Below are 19,131 nucleotides of genomic sequence, written 5' to 3' on the forward strand. Positions count from 1 at the left end.
TTTTCCACCCTTCATGTTCCCCACAGGAGATTTTAAAAACACTTAAACACTAAAATAACACATCCTAGATCTGAATGAATTAAATATTCTTATTAAATACTTTTTTCTTTACATAGTTGAATGTGCTGACAACAAAATCACACAGAAATTATCAATGGAAATGAAATTTATCAACCCATGGAGGTATGGATTTGAAGTCACACTCCGAATTAAAGTGGAAAACCACACTACAGGATCCAACTTTGATATGTCCTTAAAACAAGTCAAAATGAGGCTCAGTAGTGTGTGGCCTCCACGTGCCCAGACCTGGACTAAACTGCTGACACACTCCAGTCACATTAGGTCTTGCATTAGGAGGAACCCAGGGACCACCGCACCAGCATATGGTCTCACAAGGGGTCTGAGGATCTCATCTCAGTACCTAATGGCAGTCAGGCTACCTCTGGCGAGCACATGGAGGGCTGTGCGGCCCCCCAAAGAAATGCCACCCCACACCATGACTGACCCACCGCCAAACCGATCATGCTGGAGGATGTTGCAGGCAGCAGAACGTTCTCCACGGCGTCTCCAGACTGTCACATGTGCTCAGTGTGAACCTGCTTTCATCTGTGAAGAGCACAGGGCGCCAGTGGCGAATTTGCCAATCTTGGTGTTCTCTGGCAAATGCCAAACGTCCTGCACGGTGTTGGGCTGTAAGCACAACCCCCACCTGTGGACGTCAGGCCCTCATACCACCCTCATGGTGTCCGTTTCTGACCATTTGAGCAGACACTTGCACATTTGTGGCCTGCTGGAGGTCATTTTGCAGGGCTCTGGCAGTGCTACTCCTTGCACAAAGGCAGAGGTCCTGCTGCTGGGTTGTTGCCCTCCTCCACATCTCCTGATGTACTGGCCTGTCTCCTGGTAGTGCCTCCATGCTCTGGACACTACGCTGACAGACACAGCAAACCTTCTTGCCACAGCTCGCATTGATGTCCCATCCTGGATGAGCTGCACTACCTGAGCCACTTGTGTGGGTTGTAGACTCCGTCTCATGCTACCACTAGAGTGAAAGCAGCGCCAGCATTCTAAAGTGACCAAAACATCAGCCAGGAAGCATAGGCACTGAGAAGTGGTCTGCAGTCACCACCTGCAGAACCACTCCTTTATTGGGGGGTGTCTTGCTAATTGCCTATAATTTCCACCTGTTGTCTATTCCATTTGCACAACAGCATGTAGCATTTATTGTTAATCAGTGTTGCTTCCTAAGTGGACAGTTTGATTTCACAGAAGTGTGATGGACTTGGAGTTGCATTGTGTTCAAGTGTTCCCTTTATTTTTTTGAGCAGTGTATATTACGATACATATAGGAACATTGGATCAAGATTTTGTTTTTGTAAAATGACAAATGAAGCAAACTAGAATCTAGCTTTAATATAAACTTTATTACAAGATAGCATACGTCAAAGGTTTTATTTGATAGTCATTGGATAAAAACAGCAGAAACAGGAATGTTAATAACTCTGACTTGGCTTGCGTAGGATAGTGACACAATCGAACTAGGTCATCACAATGACCAGGCAAGCGGTCATAGCAACTAACTGGGCCTGTCCAACATCCAAACGTCAGTCACTTTTCAGTCTTAACCCATTGACACTCAGCCATAAAGAATAGAAGGATATGGATATCATATTACACCAAGTACAGCATGGGCTTTACAGCACGAACTCCACAACCCTCTGGATGCACTTAATTCAACAATCAATATTACTGGGGGCCATGAGGAAAAGCAAAGTCATTTTCGATGCATAGGCCTGGTCCGAACATCACAGTAATTCAATTTACTTTTAGTTCGCTAGGACTTTTGCCTAAAACATCAATTCACTTTGCAATATGTTAAAACCTGGGGGCTGTCATAAAGCATCTCCTAGTAAGAGTGCTGATTTAGGATTGGGTCCCCCCAGTCTATATAACCATATTCATTATGATCTAAGACGCTAAACTGATCCTAGATTGCCACTCCTACTCTGAGACACTTTACAGGCCCAGTATTCAGAGGCACATGCAGTAAAAAACACCAAGGTATGTCTCCTTCATTGGTTCAGGGCTACAGGATGACTGGGAAGGTCAGTGTCATGTATTTCAGTCATAACCAGTCGTTTCAACACAACGACACTGCAGACTGGGTTAAGAGCTGCATGCGAGGGAGTAGGAGAAAGAGAACACGGTCAACGAATCCTAGCAATAAGGAAACATCTTTATGCTGCTTTTCAAAGACAATTGTTTAAAGATATTTTAACATTGGCATGACAACCACTAGAGGAAAAAATATATATTACAATTTTAGCTGTATGGCTCCACGAAAGAGAAGAGCGTTGCTAACTTTCACAGTAAGTTGGCCTTTCCCACTCGTAATGCGGAGCCACAGTAAGTAACACGATCGACCGTTCCTGAGTGGTTTTAGCGGAGGCCGAGGGTAAAGACTTGGCTATGACAGTACTGAGGAGCAGCAGCAACTTCTGGCTTTCTCAACAGCAAAAAAATGTAATAAAGAACAATGGTTCTATAATGAAAGCATTTCCCTGGTTAAAATAGTTATTCTTCATTTGATGACTAACTGGCATGGTCCATTCCAATAGAATGGAACAAATGAATAATGAGCCATTTGGAATATTAGAAAGAAAATGTGTGTAAATATAAAAATGTAATACTGCTTAGACACAAAAACAAAAAATAAAGAATTCAAAATGATCCCAAGTAGGACTGAAATAAACTAAATATAGTAGCAAGCAGAATGAGACAAGGACCAGTTATCTTGCTCTTGTTTTCGCTCCCTTCTCTTCTGAAATCCCTCCATCTCTGGTCAAGCTCAAATAACAGCTTGAAAACCTGCAGGGAAAGACAAAAGTGATACATAAGGACTTGTACTTCCTAATGTTCCATTTATATGAATTCAGACTAAAAAAAAGGGACCAATAATTCTGATGGAGTATATCTGATGCCATCGGAAAGTATTCAGAACACTTGACTTTTTCCACATTTTGTTAGGTTACAGCCTTATTCAAAAATGTATTAAAAATAGTTTAGGGACAGTTCCGTCGACCTCATGGCTCGGTTTTTGCTCCGACATGCACTGTCAACTGTGGGACCTTAGACAGACAGCCGTGGGCCTTTCCAAATCATGTCCAATCAATTGAATTTACCAATTTCAACTAAGTTATAGAAACATCTTAATGATGATCAATGGAAACAGGATGCACCGGAGCTCAATTTAGAGTCTCATAGCAAACGGTTTAAATACATAAGGTATATTTTTAGTACATTTGCAAACATTTCAAAAACTTTTTTAAAATCCATTTTAGAATAAGGCTGTAACGTAACAAAAATGTGGAAAAAGGGGTCTGAATACTTTCCTTAGGCAATGAACAAAAATCTAAAATGCAAACCGTAGCGTTGGTCCCATGTTTCAGGAGTGAAATAAAAGTTGCAAGACATTTCCCATATGTACAAAAATAATCTCAAATGTTGTGCACAAACTTGTTTACATCCTTGATAGTGAGCATTTCTCCTTTGTCAAGAGAATCCAGCCACCTGACAGGTGTGGCATATCAATAAGATGATTAGACAACATTACATAGGTATATCCAACCGGCCTCACAACCGCAGACCACGTGTAATCACGCCAGCCTAAGATCTCCAACATCTGGCTTCTTCACCTGCAGGATTGTCTGAGGAGGGGGGGGGGGGGACTATGAACTGGAACTCAGTAAAATCTTTGAAATGCTGCATGTCGTGTTCATATTTTTGTTAAGTCTAGTAAAAGCTGCAAGAGCAAATGTTAACCCCCCCCAAAAATAAACACTACCCTGCCATGACCAACAAAAAAAACTTCCCCCTGGATCTACATGTATGACAGCATGTTGCAGTTCCCGCCAATATCCAGCAACTTCACACAGCCATTGAAGAGGAGTGGGTCAACATTCCACAATCAACAGCATGATCAACTCTATGCAAAGGAGATGTGTCGCACTGCATGAGGCAAATGGTGGTCACACCAGATACTGTGATTCTGATCCATGCCGCTAATCTTTTTTTTTAAAGGTATGTGACCAAGTTACATATCTGTATTCTCAGTCATGTGAAATCCATAGATTAGGGCCTAATTAATCGATTTAAATTATTTCCTTCTAACTCAGTGAAATCTGAATTTTTTGCATAATGCATTTATATTTTTGTTCAGTATAGTAATAAAAAATATATATACCACCTAGCAGACACTAAAACGTCTTGAGTGTGGGGGCAGGATTTTCATTTTTGGCAAAAAAAAAAAAAAAAAAAAAAAAATACCCATTTGAAACTGCCTATTTCTCAGGACCAGAAACTAGAATATGCATGTAATTGTCAGATTAGGATAAAAAAAACTAAAGTTTCCAAAACTGTCAAAATATTGTCTGTGAGTATTACAGAACTGATATTGCAGGCGAAAACCTGAGGAAAATCCAACAAGGAAGTGCTGTTTTTCCTGAAAGCTCTCTGTTCAATTGGATGCCTTGCCTCCATTTAAAGGGATATCAACCAGATTCCTTTTCCTATGGTCTCCTCAAGGTGTCAGTCTTTAGACAGTTTCAAGCTTTCATTTTGAAAAATGAGCGAGAAAGATCACATTGCATCAGTGGATAGCTGGGTGTTTAGTGTCAAAATGGACGTGTTGTTCTTACCGTGGTGAGCGTCACACATGCTGGCCGTCTCCCGCTCCATCAGGCTTAATCTGCATCTGGGCCTGCATCTTGGTAATCATCTCCTGCATTCTCCTCAGCTGCACAGAAAATAAACATAACATTAATACCAAAACATAGAACACTGAGTACCTGGCTAACCCCCCCTCCACAAAACAACCACCAATAAACTTATTGCAGTCCAACTAAGAGCGAGGATATAAGAGGTCATGTGGGTGGGCTATTCAAAATAGTGATATTTGAATGGAAGTATACAGTATAAGGGTAGTGTGAGTGGTAGGTGGTGAGAGAGGGATATGAATGCTTAGCTATCCCACCTCAGCCTCCTTCTCCTGCAGGATCATGTCCTTGTCCATTTCCTCCGGCTCAGGTCCCTTCCTATAACAAGGACACAGATTTGTTGAGTAAGGCTCAAGGCACAATCATTGGGGAGACCTGCCATAAATATCCACATAAATGAACACTGGAAATCTCATACATATCAAGTTATTACATAGTTTGTGCATTCAGAAGAAAATGCAGTATTCAAAAGCATATCTTTGTCATTCATAGAATCAGCAGAAAGGTGGAGTGAAAACTCATGTGCATAGGGGGTCTCCGGAAGACAGTTTGGTAAATCCCCACACGTCTGGTGGTTGTGTGTGGTGCAGTTTCTAGCTTTCTAGTATTTAAGCAGACGTGACAAAAGCAACACTTAGAAAGTAGAAAGAGCCAGAGGTAAATTAGTGAGAGAAAGAACAGATTGGGGGGGGTAGAAAGGTAGAAAGCTGGGTGTTAAAGTGAAAGAGGGCAAGTTGCAGAAGCAAGAAGAGAGCAGCAAGGTTGTGAGACAGGGAGGATAGTGGTACCTCCCCCATTGAAAACAGTACCTCAAACAGTCCACTCAGAGGATTGGACAGACCAGACCATCATTGGGCTGATGGTGAGCCAATAAGAAGGCAGTAAAATCTCTCCCTTCTCCTGGATTGGCTATAGAGGAAGGTCTCAAAGGTTCCAAAGGGTCCACACTCCTAGAGTTAAATGATACCCATACTACTACAAATACAACCTATATACTGGTTAAAAAACCCATAGCCCACTAAAAAATATAACCATAAAGATAAAAACAAATTGGCCACAGACTATACATGCCTAACTCAAACCCACTACCAAGGTCAAATTGCTGTAAAATGTACATCAAAATTATAGTTTAACTTAAAATGTTTTCGTTTTTTCAACCATGTAATATTAATGAACACATGGAGATTTACTTTCAATGCTGACTATGGCCTAATCACTTCTTGATAGACATTAACACAAGATAAGTGGAACTGGCTGACTCTGAGACAATGTATTAGTTACCCATCAATTGTCTTAGCCAGTCATTCAAATCCAAGAAAGTCAAGCCACACATGAGTCTTGTGTTACAAATGTCTCAACACTATCAACCTGCTCTGTTATATTAAGCCTTTGTGTCTTTGGTTGTATATTATATTACTGCATATGGGAAGTTGGGGGCAGGCAGGGTACAGAAAGGCAAGCAGACAGAACGGTACGTACGCAGGAGACAGAACGTAACCATGAGAGGACAACCTGCCGCCTCGTTTGAGGCGCTCCGAACGGAAATTCTCGTAGTGTAGGTCCTGGGTCACCTCCTGCAGGTCCTGCATGTGGGTGCTGTAGATGGATAGGTGTCAGTCGATCAATCAGGCACTAAACCAACTACTCAACTCAAGATCGTCATAAGCGAAACACCAAGCAGTATGTGAGACGGGACAGCCACTGCTCATGACTGACATTTAATGGATTGACAACATATTATACAACTGACACAGCTTTTGTAGTATAAGCCAAATCAACCATAAATACTCAATTTAAAAATTAAGTTATTATTATTAAATCGCCATAAGCCACTATTTCAAGTTGGGATTCCCAAGCTGCGGGGATGACCCAGCGCAGGCCCTCGCTCTCCCACCCACTCACATGAGCATGGTGCGTAGCTTGAGGAAGTCGTTGTGCTCGGGGTTCTCCACCTCCACCACACCCCAGGGATACAGGCGACCCCGCACCTTCTTCCCCTTGGCCTCGATCTGCTGGTTGGAGCCCACCACCGCAAATGGAATACTGGCCTGGAGGGAGGAGAGAGAGCAGGTGCTGACGGTCAAAACAGATAGCATGTTTGCGACGGTGGCGATTGCATACCATTCTGAGCTTATTTGTAAAGTTGTATGTTTTCTTTTTATTTTAAATTTGCTAGTAACTTTCAGGAACAGTAGTAAAAGTCTCAAAGAAACCATGCTCAATTTCAATTCCGGTCGCCAAAATGATTGACACCCTAGATAAAAGATGACAGGGGGAGTTAAGCATGTCTTGGGGGTATAATTGTTGACCCTCTAACTTTCTCATGTATAATTATTCACCATTCATTCAAGATTATTTGGAATCATAGTAGGATCAAAATTAATGTAGAAGAGTTTAGAAACATTCCATTCTTAATTACAATTAAAGTGACAATAGATTATTTATCATTCATTTCTATTCGGCGCAAAATAACTCTGAAACATAACCAAGAAGAACTGCAAAGCGTCACAAGCTTGATGTAGTCAAGTGCTAGGAATACTGGACCAAATAATAAACCTTTGACTACTTTCTTTATAAGAATCTTTAGGGGTGTCAATTGACACCTACCTTTTTGAGAGAAAATATTACTAATTAAAAACAAAACATCTTTCTCTGAACAATTGTACTAGTATAAAATATAATTTGAGATTTTTTTATGTGCATACAATATAGATCTGTATTAAAATTATTTATTTGATACTTATTATTGCTCATCTTTATCAAGGATTCCAATACTTTCAGACCCCACTGTATGCTGAAATGACAAAATGGGGTTCAGAATCCTTATGGAGGCAGGACCGAGTCTAGAAAAGGAGGTGGGGATTACTTTGAGAATCCTTGTCTGCTCCTTGAAGTCTTCGTCCTCGTCAGACTCCGCATCGGGGAGGTGGTATATCTTGATGCCGTGCTCATCAATCTCATCCAGAATCTACAGCCACACACAGGAATATGGAGGATATAGACATAATTTGGGATAGTTACTTTAGCTGCGCTTTAACTATTAAATTGAATATATAGTACTTTATTAATCCACAGAGGGATTATTCAAATACAGGCAGTACATGGGTGCAGTTGTATCATATGAAAGGAAGATCACTACATCTACATCTCTTGTGCGAGACGACTTAAAAATATTAAAAACACAAACAAAAAAAATACAAAAAAACATTCTCCCATTGTATACTTCTTAGAGTCTGGTTGAGCTACAACGTCTCCTACCCTGCGCTTGAGCCTCTCCCTCTCTCTCAGGGTGAGTGTGTCGGCCTTTGCGATGACAGGGACCACGTTGACTTTGTTGTGGATGGCCTTCATGAACTGTACATCCAGAGGCTTCAGCCTGAGAGAGAGAAAGGGAGAGCGCGTAAGAACTGGGGGGGGGGGATTAAAATGTACATGTTGAAAATGTGTGTATACCCGTGGCCTAATGGGGAGATGAAGTAGAAGCAGCAGTGAACACGGTTGTCCACGATGTGCCGTCGGTTCAGACCGCTCTCGTCATGGAGATAGCGCTCAAACTGGTCGTCGATGTAGGCGATGATGGTGCTGAAACTGGAGGAGAAACGAGAAGCAGCTGCTATTAGAAAAACCAACCCATATAACACCGTATGACATGAGTAGAGCAATGGGGAATGACATTTTAGATATAGGGGTGTCGTCTGCCACGTCCAGAAACTCATGTAAAACTAAGCTTAAACTTTTAGAAAGTGAACTATCCCTTCAAATTTTAGAACAATATACTTTTAAAACGATAAAAATGTTAGTTCAACTATATTCCAACAATAACAACAATTTCCATGTTGGACAAAAGAAGTGGGCAGTGGCATACCAGTCCTGGCTGTTGATGGCATCGCCGTATCCGGGTGTGTCCACCACGGTGAGGCGGAGCTTCACCCCTCTCTCCTCGATCTCAACCGTAGATGCCTCGATCTGAACCGTGCGCTCAATCTTCTCTGTGGGACAAAATGAAAAGGAGACCAGGGGGAGAGGAAAAGTTTATTTTTTATTTCATTTTTCTACTTATAAGATACTCTTGAGGCCACTGACTAAATGAGGGGCGATTTGGTGTAATCTGTTTAAAATGACTCCCATTAGGTTATGCAGGAAGAAATTAGGTTGATAGTTAGCAGAAAGTTTGGCCTTGGTGTGTATAACCATTACCTGCTGCTCCGGGGATCACTCTCTCTGGGTAGAGATCTGTAAGGAACAGACTGTTGATGAGGGTGGACTTCCCCAGACCAGACTCACCTAAACAGAACGCACAGAATCAATATATTTAAAAAAAAAAACATCCCATCATGAAAAAAAGAGAAAATCAAATAGAACAGACTATTGTGCCTGTAAGGCAATATACCCAATATATTAGTTCATAACCAATTACCTTTGAGTCTACGAACCACAAAAATCTACAATTAGAAGTGTGCAGGGTGAACCTTTTTCCACAAAATACCCAATATAGCCTGGGTAATGGGCACACCACATTTGCAGCCGAGCAGTTTCCTACACATTAGGCCTTTCATTGCGTGGGAAAAGCATTAACCTCACAGTAAAACAAGACAAACATTTTCCTTAGTCCAAAATGCAACAAGCTCAAGTGAAGGGCCGCTGCTTCCCCACTCAAAAGCCCTGGATTAACACAGAGGTACGTGCTAAACTAAAGGATAGGGCTACCGCACACAAAAGGTCAATTTAGGAACAAGGTTAAAAACCTATTACACTGACGCTCAATGCATATAGCAGGGGCTACAGACTAGTTGTGATTTATTCAACGATGCCTCTACCAGACAAACTCAATGAATTTTATGGACTGTGAGAAAAAAAAAACACCAAAGGGCCCCCGCCGTCCTAGAGGACTTAGTCATGTTGCCCTTGGAGAGCGAGATCACCAAGGTTTAACACTCCCAAAGATATGGGGAGAGACGATATTCCAGGGCACGTACTCAGAGCATTCCCTGTCCAGCTGGCAGGCATCTTCAAACTCTCCTACCACCCCAACAGATCTACAGACGATACGATCTCAATTGCACTCCACACTGCGCTCTCCCAACTAGAGAAGAGGAATACCTATGTGAGAATGCTGTTCATCGACTACAGTGCGATCTAGAAGAAAAAGAAAAGCACATCTATTAAGGCGAGGTGCTGGCTAGCGGAGTAGAAAACTTGAAAATAAAAGAGAGCCGCACACTCTAGGAGCTCAGACGCAATAATTTAATTACCAACGTTTCGACAGCCAAGCTGTCTTCATCAGGGTATAATCACAAACACTGCGGGATGACTTGTTTATATAGTGTCAGCATCTCAGATGCTCAGAACAGGAGTTAAGAAAAGCATGAAACGCCTGGAGCTGTTTTGCATCACCCCTCCATAGAACAAAAATATCATTAATATACCGTTTCCAAATAATGATGTGAGGCAAGAAAACATTTGAAAATAGACTGTTTCTCCATGTAACCCACATACAAATTAGCATAGTTAGGAGCCATGGGGGATCCCATAGCAGTACCTTTCGTCTGAATAAAGAAATCATTTAGAAACATGAAATAGTTGTGCGAGTACTATTTCAGCCAATGTTATAATGCATGCACTGGAAGGTAGTTCATTAGGGTCACGTTGCAGAGAAAATGTTCCATAGCTTCAATTACCACCATGAGGTGTAAAAACTTTACTTATCCAGTTGCGGCCCATTTCTTGGAGGCAGGCCAGAGAGTAGGCTGACCCTCAACACGGGGGCCCCCCCAGGGGTGTTTAACCACGACTGTGGCCACGCACAACTCCAAATCTATCATCAAGTTTGCTGATGACATGATGGTGGTAGGCCTGATCAACAACGTTAAGACAGCCTTCAGGGAGGAGGTGAGAAAACTGGCAGTGTGGTGCCAGGGCAACAGGATGATGGACCACAAAAAACAGGGGGGTGCACACCCCCATCTACATGCCGCAGTGGAGGGTCAAGAGCTTCAAGTTCCTGTGTCCATATCACTGAGAACTTAACATGGTCCTCTCACACCAGAACAGTGGTGAAGGCACGGCAACGCCTCTTCTCCCTCAGGAGGCTGAAACGATTTGGCCCCTCAGATGGCACGGCAACTGTACCGTCTGCAACAGAAAGACCCTATAGAGGGCGGTGCAGACAGCCCAGCGCATCACCGGGGGTGAGCTCCCAGCCATTCAGGACATACATACCAGGTGCTGTCTGAGACAGGTCTGGAAAATTGCCAAAGACTACAGCCACCTGAGACATGGACTGTTCTCCATGCTTCCGTCTGGCAGGCAGTCCTGGTGAATCAAGACTCAGACAAACAGACTCATGGCCAGGGGATAGAAGCTGTTCAGAAGACTGATAAAGTGCTAACAACTACTGATCTCCCGCTCCCACAGACTATGCCCATCCACAGGTCTCAACCCACTCAGACAACCTACACTGCTACGAAAATTATTATTGATTAGATGCATTACTGTCCATAGATTAATGATTAACTTTAGTATATATCCTGCTACTGGTCACTATTACTCCTGTTTACATGTAGGGCTGGGCGATAAACATTCAAATTAATTCAATATATGTTTTAGCGCAATGTTCCAAACCCATGTATTGGAAGAATCTAGGTTTGAATTCATGAGTGTGTCTTTTTGGTCTCGTATCATTTGCTCCTTCTGTGCACCTTACTACTCGCACACAGACACCAAGCCCCTCCCCCTGCAGCTCACAACCACGACGAAAGAGCATTGTCATCCCATTTCAACTCGCTACTGCATTTGAGGTTTGGTCAAACATAAAAATCTGTCATATAGAGACCTAAACACAGAGACATTATTTTACTGTAAGAGGAGAACCTTCATAACAATAGCCTTTTTATGTCTCAACCCCCAAAATGTAAAACACTGCAGAGCCTAATAAGATGGGAGTATCAATGAACATGATTGTAGACAATGAATGCTCAGTTTGTCATGCGCAGCATTGCAGACTAACGTGCTAGCTGTCTAGTTTGTGTTTTATAAATGTGCAATGAGCATAAAGACACATTTGTATAAGGAACTCTCATTCGGAGAAATAAGCTACTTCTTATCCAGACAATGGACTACCTATGCTAGTTGGCCACCTGTGTTTCAATGTTGAAACAAAGTGAACAGGCTCTGGAAGCCACTACATCTAAATGTGAATCGATTCTCTATTGCTGTAGGGTTCTAGAAACATAAATCCCTTCACTTTCATATCAAATTAATTTCACAAATGCAAAATACACACTTATAGTTCACGGTTAACACAGTTGTAGGAGACAGTATTTTTCAGTGACAACATACAGTATTTCTGGAGTCTTCCGTTTACACAGGTGTTCGGAAACACAGATAGCCCACTGTCTTCCATCTGTTTTACGGAAACAAGCACTGTAATATAGAAATATGGCCATGTGGGAACCCTAACACTATAAAAAAGCTGTGTATCAATTTAACATTTTTGTTAACTGAGAATGATTTCTCGCCGATATGAAAGATACGGTTTTGCATAAGGATCATATCGCAAGTGTTGCGTGTTAATGTAAAAAAAACTCCTCTACACAAGACGCCTTCGTTCAATGACTAATGGAATGGAACGACGAAAAGCTAGAGATTGTTTATGAGACGTGTTAATATTCTATAGTGCCTGCTACCAGAAGTTGGTCATTAGTGGTTGTGCATGGTTCAGTCAAAACAAAATGTAACTTTCATTAGACAAGCAAAAAAGCAGGTTAAACTATTTTGATATAATTTCATTATTTTTAGTGGGTCTTAAGGTTGATGGCTTATATTTTACAAGCCCTTAATTCTTTAGATTATTCCAGCTGTTTGAAATACAGTGTATTGATCTTTAATTGTGTAACAAAGCTTTGGCCTATTTAGTGAAAACATTCAAAAAACAAAACAAAAATAGATTTACGAAATCACCAATAAGTTTTTCTTATTTTATTTAAAAAACGTTTAAAACCAAGCCACGAGGTCAAAGGAATTGTCCGTAGAGCTCCGAGACAGGACTGTGTCGAGGCACAGATCTGGGTATGGGTACCAAAAAATGTCTGGAGCATTGAAGGTCCCCAAGAACACAGTGGCCTCAATCATTCTTAAAATGGAAGAAGTTTGGACCCTTCAAGACTCTGCCTAAAGCTGGCCGCCTGGCCAAACTGAGCAATCAGTGGCTTCAGGACAAGTCTCTGAATGTCCTTGAGTGGCCCAGCCAGAGCCAGGACTTGAACCCGATCAAACATCTTTGGAGAGACCTGAAAATAGCTGTGAAGCAATGCTCCCCATCAACCCGACAGAGCTTGAGAGGATTGGCAGAGAAGAATTGAGAAACTCCCCAAATACAGGTGTGCCAAGCTTGTAGCGTCATACATAATAATTTTAAAACATATTTTTTAATAAGGCTGTAAAGTAAAAAAGTGAAGGGGTCTGAATACTTTCCGAATGCACTGTATATACTTGCATTCTCATGTATTTAACAGTCATCGTAGTTCTTCTGTGGTTTTTATTCATAATTTTATTTGTTATTCTGTTCTCTATTCAGCAGAGCCCTGTCCGGTGCTGCCCCTCAGGCACACATTCCACTCTGGTTTATTTTAAGGCAGAGGGATGAGTGTACAATAGGGCCCCCCTCCTCCCCCACACAGAGATGGAGGGAGAAGAGAGAAAGGACAACCATTTCACACAGTTAAAATCAGAGGACCCAGAGACGCCCAGCCTCCATCCGTTTATATAGAGGCTGGACTCACAACAGTGACCTAAACAGGGGCCTCTGACATGATCCTACACATACCCCACTCAGACACAAACACTCTGGCACACACACGTATGCTGGACATGCATAAACTCACGTTAAAAACTCTAAAAGGAAGTGAGGCGATTTGGAAAAGTGCTTAATGACACATTTTTTAGGGGGGGGGTTAATGTTATTTGTGAGGAGAGGCTATGGGAAAAGGAAATGTCTGCATTTGTCAACTAGCTAACTGTCCGGGGACATGGTCAAATAAGTCACATTCCATTCTGTCGACAGCATGAAGTGATAGATTAAATGCTTAGAACAAACAAGGCCTAATATCAGTTGTTTCTGTTAAAAAGATATATAGAATGTTTGGCAAAGAAAAAAAGCTATCCTTCCAACTCAAAATGAATCAAGAAAATGCATAGTGGGTTATCGCGAGACCAGTATTGCGATATTCTGAAGTATCGTGGCAAAGAAACAAAACATGAAGCCGATTTAATTTCTTGAGGAAAACAGTCCTGATATTAGAAACAAGCACCATTATTTTGTCACATGTTTATTTTGCAAGCTATAGCACTCACAATTTCCCATAAAGTAGGTTTTTATAGGACCATAGAGTTTAGTCTAATTCCGGTTAAAAAAATCTGGTATCATAGTATTGTGATACTGGTATCATGACAACCCTATTAATGTGCATTGCTTGCTGTTATATTCCTAAGATGGTTATGATCTGACAAAGCTGTGTGAACATTATCATTTTGGCACACATTCCCCTTTGAAGGCCAAAACTCATCTCTACTGAAGTGAAAAAAAAACTGCAACAAGAAAATGGCTGACACTCACCGACAAGCAAAGACAAAGTGGTTTTGTGCAAAGCTCAAAACAACTGGTGTAGACGTTCTGTCTAAGGCTCGATACTACATACGAACAATAGAATACTCTCAAAACAAAAACACCAGACATTACTTAAGTTCCAAATATCATGACACTCACCAACTACCATGAGGGTGAACTCAAAGCCCTTTTTGACCGACTTGCGGTGCACCTGGTTGGGCAGGTTGGCAAAGCCCACATACCCCGGGGTCTCTGGGTTGGTGAACTGACCCTGCTGTAATACATGAGACAACAACATGAGCATCTGAGTCATTCAACTCAGGAATACCATAATTTAAATTTTGTCATGGGCTGTGTAAATCACAGCAGCAAAGATTAAAACCAGCAATTAGGTCACTACTCAAAAGAAACAGCTGTCCATGAATGACCTTTGGGTGAGGTGACTGTCTTGTCTCTGCCATCTCTTTGCAAAAACATTATTTCCTGCATTCTAACAGGCCTGTACATAACCAGGGAGAATATGTAGTCTAACCAAAGTGTTTCAAATTTATGTCTAAACCTATCTATTCAGCTTATAAACAGATGTAAGGAAGGAGCATCATATACATTACATCTAGAGCGGCAGATAGCCTAGTGGCCAGTAACCGAAAGGTTGCTGGTTCGAATACCCGAGCAGACAGTGAAAAATATATTGATGGGCCCTTGAGCAAGGCACTTAACCCTAATTTACTCCAGGGGTGCCATACTACTATGGCTGCCCCTGCAAAACAACATTTTACTGCACGTGGTGTATGTGACAACAACAAAAAATATTCTCTCTATAAAATAGCTAGGCTAAGCTCATACATTGGAGTGTTCTCATTTCAACCCAGGCCAAGGCACAACAGTGAGTCATGAAGAAAGCAGCTGCCTGGAAGCATCTGCTAGCGTGACCATGCATTCTGTAATTAAGTCTGTCTCTGGTAAGATGATTATACACAATATTTGCATCCTCTATGCTCAATTGCTGTTATTTTTTTAAACTCAATGTCTGCAATGGTTTAATTCTAATAAATCCTGATTTTCCCAAAGCAGATTCACATCCGGTTTATATAGGCCTAATCAAAATAAGCTCCCTCTGAAATCATTATTGGACAGCCTGACAGTATTACTTAGATAAATAAACGGAGGGGAAGCAACATCCTCTTATGCTGGGTCGGGAACGTACCTTAATTTTTTCAGCCTGAGACATTTTGCACTCTTTCAACCTGCCAGAGAACAGAACATTACATGTCAACTGTAAAGTACTCCTGTTTTTTTTAGCAGGGCATGCAAATACTATATCAATAGGCCTAGCTAGAACTTGAAGAGAATGACGAGTGTACACTAACAAAATGGAGGATAGCCTACCTACATGATTTAGTGGACCGTGAGACAGGAAGTCTGCTTTCTGCTCAATAATGACTTTCCGAAAGAATATCTAACCTCAAGTAACTGACAGCCTTACCTTCCAAAGATGTTGTTACGCGCTTTCACTTCACATATGCATGTACACAAGTTGGTTTTTAACTTGAATTCAACTTTCCATTCTGTTCTTTTATTTAGTGAGTTAGTGCCTTTTCTATTACAGTATACCTAAAAATAAAATAAAAAGCTTGAAGCGATAAAACTTCCTACAGTTAGTTAGCGCATTAACTGCTCTCTGAACTTTTATTTGTTCAACGCAGTGGAAGGAAGTCTGAAATAAAACAAACTAGCGTTAGGTGTTGAAAGCGCTGTCCCAAAGAATTAAATACAACTAAAACATTGCAGTTACCTTAAATATGCCTAGTTAATTTAACGCTAATAATATCACAAAACATGATCTTATCAACACCTTCAAGCTAGCTGGCAAACAAGTATTTCAAACCGGGCCGTGTAGGCGAACTGTAAATTGATTACTGTATCACAGGGTTTCAAATGGTAGCTAGCCAACACTGACTATTAAACCGGCGAGGTGTCTAAACGCAAGCATTGAAAACCAGCCAACTAATTAGCAAGTAGCTAGCTACTTTGCTAACAAGCTATTTGGGAAGCGGTAGAAAGTTAAAGCAACGAATCTTATTCAACTAGACAGTTTAAAATGTCATGAATATTGCTAATAAATACAATATTTACCGTTTTGATTGTCACTGAAAGAAAACCGTGTGGGTTGGGTGCATATATACAGTCATTGGTTTGGAGGCCGGACTGGCGACACCTCAAATTTCGGATCTTCTTCAGCACAGGGACCAGAATGCATTGGGCGTTGACTGTCCTCAAATTGGTCCTCTTATAATGCATTGATTTTTCTTATCAATAAAATTGAACACGTCATTCTACTACCAACGATTTTCTTTACAATTTGTAATGCAACCGCTATTCATCACCACCATCGTCATCGCCAACCATCATCATCATAGAGTTTAAAAAATCTAAACTCATCATGAGTGGCTCAACTGCTTGCATACCGACATCCATCCCCACCACATTGCGAGCGAAACATTTTAGTGACAGCAGAGAGATAAATAAAAGGACTATTCTGATTTTACTTACAGGATAATACGAAATACTCTGAGAACAGGTTGTGCCATGGGACAGAGAGGAAAATTGGCTTTGTTACAGATAATGTCCTGCAATTCTACACATTTGCCATTGGGTGGTGAAAAATGTTTGCAATTTTTAATATGATATCCGAGTGAGACTGACGACAAAATCAATGGGGGCCCTCCAGACGGTCTAACCATGATAACCAAATTTCTACATTTGACCTTGTGTATTCTACTATTCTAACTCGCAACAGTAAGTTGGAACCACGACTGAGTTCTGGAGGTGGGGTGCAAAATGGGTTGCGGACCACCAGTTGCCCATCTGAGGTAGAAGAAATGTCAAATCAAATCAAATTTTATTGGTCACATACACGTGTTTAGCAGATGTTATTGCGAGTGTAGCGAAATGCTTGTGTTTCTAGTGCCAACAGTGCAGTAATATCTAACAAGAAATATCTAACAATTTCACAACAATATACACAAATATAAAGTAAAGGAATGGGATTGAGAATATATACTTTTAAAAATATATATAATTTAAAAAATATATATTTCACCTTTATTTTATTTAACCAGGTGGGCCAGTTGAGAACAAGTTCTCATTTACAACTGCGACCTAGCCAAGATAAAGCAAAGCAGTGCGACAAAAACAACAACAACACAGAGGAACTCATGAACAAACGTACAGTCAATAACACAATATAAAATATATATATATATATTTGGACGAGCAATGTTAGAGCGGCATAGACTGAGAAACAGTAGAATATAATAAAATACAGTACATGCATACATATGAGATGAGTAATGCAAAATATGTAAACATTATTAAAGTGACTAGTGTTCCATTATTAAAGTGGCCAGTGATTTCAAGTCTATGTATAAAGTGCAGCAGCCTCTAATGTTACATTTACATTTACATTTAAGTCATTTAGCAGACGCTCTTATCCAGAGCGACTTACAAATTGGTGCGTTCACCTTAAGACATCCAGTGGAACAGCCACTTTACAATAGTGCATCTAAATCTTTTAAGGGGGGAGTGAGAAGGATTACTTTATCCTATCCTAGGTATTCCTGAAAGAGGTGGGGTTTCAGGTGTCTCCGGAAGGTGGTGATTGACTCCGCTGTCCTGGCGTCGTGAGGGAGTTTGTTCCACCATTGGGGGGACAGAGCAGCGAACAGTTTTGACTGGGCTGCGCGGGAACTGTACTTCCTCAGTGGTAGGGAGGCGAGCAGGCCAGAGGTGGATGAACGCAGTGCCCTTGTTTGGGTGTAGGGCCTGATCAGAGCCTGGAGGTACTGAGGTGCCGTTCCCCTCACAGCTCCGTAGGCAAGCACCATGGTCTTGTAGCGGATGCGAGCTTCAACTGGAAGCCAGTGGAGAGAGCGGAGGAGCGGGGTGACGTGAGAGAACTTGGGAAGGTTGAACACCAGACGGGCTGCGGCGTTCTGGATGAGTTGTAGGGGTTTAATGGCACAGGCAGGGAGCCCAGCCAACAGCGAGTTGCAGTAATCCAGACGGGAGATGACAAGTGCCTGGATTAGGACCTGCGCTGCTTCCTGTGTGAGGCAGGGTCGTACTCTGCGGATGTTATAGAGCATGAACCTACAAGAACGGGCCACCGCCTTGATGTTAGTTGAGAACAGATAGGAGCTGTTTTTGAGTTTCTCGGTCCCAGCTTTGATGCACCTGTACGTACTGACCTCGCCTTCTAGCAGGGTGAACAGGCAGTGGCTCAGGTAGTTGTTGTCCTTTATTATCTTTTGGCCTTCCTGTGGCATCGGGTGCTGTAGGTGTCCTGGAGGGCTGGTAGTTTGCCCCCGGTGATGCATTGGGCAGACCGCACCACCCTCTGGAGAGCCCTGTGGTTGAGGGCGGTGCAGTTGCCGTACCAGTCGGTGATGTTGTGCATCTGTAAAAGTTTGAGTGTTTTAGGTGCCAAGCTAAATTTCTTCAGCCTCCTGATTTTGAAGAGGTCCCTAAAGTTAGAATAAAACTATAGTTTTTCTACGATGATATCTAATAGGATTGATTATGGGCCTACTAATAATAATACTAGCCCATTATTTAAAAATACGGAAAATAAGTATTTGGTCAATAACAAAAGTTTATCTCAATACTTTGTTATATACCCTTTGTTGGCAATGACAGAGGTCAAACGTTTTCCTGTAAGTCTTCACAAGGTTTTCACACACTGTTGCTGGT

The 19,131-nt window shown here is 41.6% G+C and overlaps 1 protein-coding gene across 3 annotated transcripts; it reads right to left on the minus strand.

Moving 5' to 3' along the window:
- Positions 1–1,405: 1,405 nt before the first annotated feature.
- Positions 1,406–16,771, minus strand: LOC115126487 (septin-2B). 3 transcript variants are annotated; one of them, XM_029656105.2, is made up of 13 exons: positions 16,516–16,771; positions 15,587–15,626; positions 14,539–14,653; positions 8,973–9,059; positions 8,641–8,764; positions 8,229–8,363; positions 8,034–8,151; positions 7,642–7,743; positions 6,678–6,823; positions 6,255–6,371; positions 5,033–5,093; positions 4,698–4,795; positions 1,406–2,868 (listed from the first exon to the last, which is right to left on the minus strand). In XM_029656105.2, exons 2-12 carry the CDS (start codon positions 15,608–15,610, stop codon positions 4,709–4,711), a joined length of 1,116 nt encoding a protein of 371 aa, XP_029511965.1. In that variant the 5' UTR covers positions 15,611–15,626; positions 16,516–16,771; the 3' UTR covers positions 1,406–2,868; positions 4,698–4,708. The 3 variants fall into 3 exon arrangements, with proteins under 3 accessions (XP_029511965.1, XP_029511967.1, XP_029511966.1); XM_029656107.2 differs by having other exon boundaries at positions 6,288–6,371; positions 16,516–16,761; XM_029656106.2 differs by lacking the exon at positions 16,516–16,771 and adding an exon at positions 15,866–16,288.
- Positions 16,772–19,131: the final 2,360 nt, after the last annotated feature.

This window comes from Oncorhynchus nerka, linkage group LG9b (assembly GCF_034236695.1).
Source record: "Oncorhynchus nerka isolate Pitt River linkage group LG9b, Oner_Uvic_2.0, whole genome shotgun sequence".
In the NCBI taxonomy this organism is placed as follows: Eukaryota; Metazoa; Chordata; class Actinopteri; order Salmoniformes; family Salmonidae; genus Oncorhynchus; species Oncorhynchus nerka.